This window comes from Astatotilapia calliptera, chromosome 10, assembly GCF_900246225.1.
Source record: "Astatotilapia calliptera chromosome 10, fAstCal1.2, whole genome shotgun sequence".
Taxonomy (NCBI): domain Eukaryota; kingdom Metazoa; phylum Chordata; class Actinopteri; order Cichliformes; family Cichlidae; genus Astatotilapia; species Astatotilapia calliptera.
In genome coordinates, this window is record NC_039311.1 from 29,271,120 (window position 1) to 29,277,119 (window position 6,000).

The 6,000-nt window shown below is 47.5% G+C and overlaps 1 protein-coding gene across 1 annotated transcript; it reads right to left on the reverse strand.

Annotated features, from left to right (window-relative positions):
- Window positions 1–11: 11 nt before the first annotated feature.
- On the reverse strand, window positions 12–5,290 carry gpr119 (G protein-coupled receptor 119). Its single transcript, XM_026182708.1, has 2 exons — window positions 4,852–5,290; window positions 12–944 (listed from the first exon to the last, which is right to left on the reverse strand). The coding sequence occupies exons 1-2, from the start codon at window positions 5,288–5,290 to the stop codon at window positions 259–261; spliced, it is 1,125 nt and encodes a 374-aa protein (XP_026038493.1). The 3' UTR covers window positions 12–258.
- Between the last annotated feature and the right edge of the window lie 710 nt (window positions 5,291–6,000).

Below are 6,000 nucleotides of genomic sequence, written 5' to 3' on the forward strand. Positions count from 1 at the left end.
ACAAAGAAAGCAAAAGTTTTGACTTGAACTTTATTAGCTCCGTGGCCTGTTCGTAGTCAGGCTTGAAGGAATTGGGTGAAATCACATTGAAGCCTGAGGTGCAAATATGGTACTTAAAAAAAGCATCATATTTAGTGATAATAATAATAATAATAATAATGTACTTCAGGGGTTACAAAGCCTATTAATCAATGCTTTATCCCTCAGAGAATCATTCACATGTGTTTTTGTAGCATATCTCGAGTTTCCCAGTTTATTTCACAGACTTGTTGTGGCCGTTTGTGGTCCTGCATGAGCTTCATCATTGGTGATTGGTTGCAAGAGTGCAGGGTTTAGTGTGTCTCTTCTAGAAGCAGAGGCTTGAGTCTGCACATTTGGTTGTGGGTCGCCTCTCTCTGTGACAGTTGCTCTGGCTGCCAATGAGCTGCCTGTAATGCAGGAAAACATGGCTACCAACTGCAGCCGCACTTCCCTTTGCCAAATGGCATACACTATAGGGTTGATTAGTGAGTTGGAGAGTCCCAGCAGCCATATATGATTCTCAATCACAGCTTTGAGAGCACAGCTTTTACAAAGAATGTGCACTATGGACACCACAAAGAAGGGGCACCAGAGGACTAAGAAGCAGCCCACGAGCACCGCCACCGTCCTCAGGGCCTTGACGTGACTCCAGTAACTGATCCTCAGATATGAATGGTGAGGCTGATGCTGGCTATGTTGCCTGTGGTGGTCACCGTTCCAGGAGCTTGCTTGCCTGACACGGCAGATCTGCTTCTGGTGGTTGCTGGCGATCTTCAGGATATCCAGGTAGATGTAGATGAAGATGGCGAGCACTGGGAAAAAGACGACGCTGAGGAAAATGACGATGGCCACATTGTGAATCACAGAGAAGAAGGCACAGAAGCCATCATAGCTTGATTCCACCTGCAGCTGCCGCACCATAACTGAGGACAAGAGGACATGAGGTGTTTTTTTAATATATTCTTTATATATTGATATGCTCAGATTACAAATCAAACAATGCAAAAACTTCATACATTTTAGAAATAACAAGGTGACTGTAATAACTCATTTCCTTTCTTTTTATAGTATTGCAGCGTATCTTGACCCTGGAGACAACACTACACTGGCTCCAAGAAAATAGTGACTGTTTTGAAGGGAAAAATATATGTGCAGTACAATGAGTCTGCACTTTTTCTATGAAAAAGTATCCTCTATAAAAATACTTCAACCCTGCATTGCCTACATTTGTTGAGTCTTTTTTTTTCTCCCTTTAACAGCACATAATTGCATTTCTTGGTGCATTACCTCCAAACGTAGGCCGGCTGAATGTAATGCAATAGAATGTAAAAGCCTTTGGCAGGGTTTTGCATCACATTAACTTTGTGTATTTGCATCAGGTTGATTGATCTGGCCAGTACAAACCCTTACATGCAGGTCCGCACCAGCCAGGGCCTTAATTAGGCATTCATCTAATTGGTATTCCTTAAGCTATCTGTTCAAAACAACACTAGCAGTGTTAAAAGATGGGTAGAAAAACAGTATTTAAGGGCTCATACTAAAAAATTAGGTACTTAGCACCGCACCAGGAGTACAAACAACCAGGTCACAAGCCAGTGTAATCCCAGTGCCGATCCCATGCCAGGGTAAATGTGGAGGGTTGTGTCAGGAAGAGCATCGGGCTGTTACACCCCGGCCTAGGCAACCGGGGTGCAACGTAGAAAAACAAAGATAAAGAAAATAAAACCACGAAGGCCCTCCACCAAAATCCCAAAACGAAGGTGTCTCAAACGAAAATATTAACAAACCCATTCACAACTATTTACAACAGACTATTTATTTACACCAAAACACCAAACTATTTACAACACGGGGGAGATCGCGACCATGACATACTGAAACACAAGGCTTAAATACATAGAAGGAGCAATCAGGGAATGGACCACAGGAGGGAAACACAGCTGGGGCAAATTAGACCTGACGAGACAGGGAAAATGTAAACTGAACACACTAAGATAACACAGACTTTCAAAGTAAAGCAGGAAATACATAACAGTCACGCAAAAACAAAACACTGACACACCGAAACGTAACATTTCCCCCTACCCAAAAATCAAACATGTAACCCCAAGTGAAATGTTTGATCAAAACCGGATGAAGGCTGGTGGAGGCTGGAGCGGTCCCACGGACCCTCCAGCGAAGACGGATGAAGGCTGGAGCGGTGCCTCGGACCCTCCAGCGAAGACAAACGAAGACTGAAGCGGTGCCTCGGACCCTCCAGCGAAGACGGACGAAGCTGATGAAGGCTGGAGCGGTCCCACCGACCCTCCAGCAGACGACGAAGGCTGGAGCGGTCCCACGGACCCTCCAGCGAAGACAAACGAAGACTGAAGCGGTGCCTCGGACCCTCCAGCGAAGACGGACGAAGACTGAAGCGGTGCCTCGGACCCTCCAGCGAAGACAAACGAAGACTGAAGCGGTGCCTCGGACCCTCCAGCGAAGACGGACGAAGCTGATGAAGGCTGGAGCGGTCCCACCGACCCTCCAGCAGACGACGAAGGCTGGAGCGGTCCCACGGACCCTCCAGCGAAGGCGGATGAAGGCTGGAGCGGTCCCTCGGACTCTCCAGCGAAGGCAGATGAAGGCTGGAGCGGTCCCACGGACCCTCCAGCGAAGGCGGATGAAGTGTGGAGCGGTCCCACGGACTCTCCAGCGAAGGCAGATGAAGGCTGGAGCGGTCCCACGGACCCTCCAGCGAACGACGAAGGCTGGAGCGGTCCCACGGACTCTCCAGCGAAGGCAGATGAAGGCTGGAGCGGTCCCACGGACCCTCCAGCGAACGACGAAGGCTGGAGCGGTCCCACGGACCATCCAGCGAAGGCGGATGAGCAGCCCACCAGCTGCACACACGGACACGCAGCCCACCAGCTGCAGAAGGCTGGAGCGGTCCCTCGGATCCTCCAGCGAAGACAAACGAAGGCTGGAGCGGTCCCTCGGATCCTCCAGCGAAGGCAGATGAAGGCTGGAGCGGTCCCACGGACCCTCCAGCGAAGGCGGATGAAGTGTGGAGCGGTCCCACGGACCCTCCAGCGAAGACGGATGAAGGCTGGACCGGCCCTCGGACCCTCCAGCGAAGACAGACGGCTGAAGCGGTCCCTCCCTCGGACCCTCCAGCGACGGCGGACGGCCGAAGCGGACCCCGGGCCCTCCAGCGAAGACAGACGGAGGCCGAAGCGGCCCTCGGACCCTCCAGCGATTGGACGAGCCCCCATATGTTACACCCCGGCCTAGGCAACCGGGGTGCAACGTAGAAAAACAAAGATAAAGAAAATAAAACCACGAAGGCCCTCCACCAAAATCCCAAAACGAAGGTGTCTCAAACGAAAATATTAACAAACCCATTCACAACTATTTACAACAGACTATTTATTTACACCAAAACACCAAACTATTTACAACACAGGGGAGATCGCGACCATGACATACTGAAACACAAGGCTTAAATACATAGAAGGAGCAATCAGGGAATGGACCACAGGAGGGAAACACAGCTGGGGCAAATTAGAACTGACGAGACAGGGAAAATGTAAACTGAACACACTAAGATAACACAGACTTTCAAAGTAAAGCAGGAAATACATAACAGTCACGCAAAAACAAAACACTGACACACCGAAACGTAACAGGGCATAAGATCTTGGTCAAATCAAGCATGCAAATCATTCAGAATGAGATTTCCACAAATCGGTCAGGACTTGGATTAATAACTGCCTGTTGTGTGTGCAGGAGACCAGGTGAATTAGAAGCAAAGAGAGTGGTGGAAAAAAGAAAGTAAAAGGCTTAAATGAGTTGAGACTTGACCTCAAGGAAGGAAAAAAATGGCTTCCATTGATTCTCTGGAGAGATTCATCAAGCTGCAAAGGACGTGTAACAGGTTAGTGTGGTTAAGAATAGAGATAAACTTGCTAACAAGTAAAGAGAGTGTGTTGAGAAAATAGAAGGCTCGTTTCTGATGAATGAAAGAGTGGATGATGGATGGAGGAGTTAATGAATCAGGAAGTGCGAAGGACTGCTAAGGAGAAATTCTGGGAAGAGAAGGTGGTAAGGAAAGGTCAGTGGTGCAGGAGGAAAGGAGGAGGAGGCTTCAGAGGAGGCTCATGGATGTAGTGATGGAGGACATTCAGAGAGATGATCCACTGTGGCGACCATAAAGGCCCCAAGAAGAAGAAGACACGAGGAGAACATGCAGAAACAAAAGCTTGGACTGAGAGTTTCATATTAAGCAGTGACATCAGTTTTTGTTGCTTTTGCAGTTTAGATGAATGGAACACTTGCAAGAGGCCACTTATTAGATTTGCCATTGGAGAGGAATGAAACAATGGAGTTACATGATCTGTCTCACTGGACTGCAGCTGTTCAAATTTTTACCGTGCATGCTTGTAGGCCTCTCATTACGGGAGTAAAACACCCTGAATACTCATATGATAGAAACGTATCGGTCAAAAGGAAGCCACACTCAAAAGTGTACACAGGCAATCTCAATGTGATCTGCAACATCCTGAAAAAGCCTTCCTCGAGGACTCTCGAGGTGAATACAAAGTAAATTTGTGATTTGTGTTTCTCATCCGTAAAGTCCAGTGGTATATAATTTGAACTTACAGTTTTGGAGCAGTGACTAAATCTGGGCCTTTTCTTTTCCAGGTAGAAATTTCAAAGAGGAGCATTTGAACTCTTAGGTCAAATCCAGAGTCTAAACCTTGTATAGCCCCTTCTTACATATGCCTTTAGATTACATAAAAGCACAGTCCTCTGCATATTTCAACACACTGATTGATCATTTCTGTTTCTCACCTGGCATGAATCCCATGGTGAGTGAAATGATCCACAGAACCAGCAAGGCTCCAGCTGCCGTCCCCTTCCCAGACAGCAGCGAGTATCGCAGGGGTATCTTGATGGCAGCATAGCGGTCCAGTGAGATGAGAAACATGGACATGATGGATGCTATGCAGGGTGATATCACAAATGCCATTCGCAGCAGGCAGCGGGTCTTGTCCTGGCCAGTGGAAGGCGTAGTGTTTGAGGGACGATCAGCAAGACTGACATTCCTGCTGAGGTCTTCTGTGGCCAGGCCAGTGATGGCTACGCCAACCAGACTGTCAGCGAGTGCCAAGTTGAGGACAAAGCACCAGCTCTGGCTACACTTCTTGAGGAGTAGCTTAAGTAAAGCAGCTGCCACGAGCAGGTTTGTGGAGATGATGAGGGAAGAGGCGACGCTGAGCATCATACCCATCACCCAAGGGGAGTGGTCAAAGGAGGTCACTGTGGGTTGGTTGGAGCCTATGTTGTCAGGAGTCATCCTAAAAGGCGCTAAGACGTATGCTTGTCCGGTTAAATTCACAAAGCCAGTGTATAGCTGCAATGGGCCAATATTGTTGTGATCACAATCAGAGATTTAACTCTTACAGTCATTGTACGTCAAAACACAAAACGTGAATCTAGCAAAAAAAAAAAAAATTCGCAAAGATCCTTAAAAACAAGTTTTGAACTTTTTTTAGGCTGTTTAACGTACCAAATGAAACATCAGATATCACAGTACTCAGTCCAGTGGCTAAAAATGTGACTAAACTGAAGAAGCGTGCGTTCAATCACCGCAAGCAGAAGAATCTTCTCAACAATTCCCCATTAAATGAATCTAGCTTGCAGTAAAGAACTTTAAGAGAGTTAGCTTGTTCTGAAAAGCATCCATTGGATCTCGGCAAACTCGGCTGTATCCTTAAAATCCTTTCAACTAATGGAAGGAGGACAGAAATGCAACAATATCAGCAGGTCTCTCTTATCCCCTCCCCTCTCACACACAGTCTGCAGACACACACACACACCATCGTAGAGAGCACATATATCCCCTTCACTGCTCATCCGCTGCTGCTGTTGCCTCTTTGTGGTTGAACCTTGTCCCAGCTTTCCCCTCTTCTCTCATTCTCTCTCTTCCATGCCGGAAGA

Coding starts and splice junctions, on each gene's coding strand:
- gpr119 (XM_026182708.1), bottom strand. CDS start 5,290: ATGGGTATGATGCTCAGCGTCGCCTCTTCCCTCATCATCTCCACAAAC. Junction 945..4,851: donor CACCATGGGATTCATGCCAG/GTGAGAAACAGA, acceptor TCTTGTCCTCAG/TTATGGTGCGGCAGCTGCAG.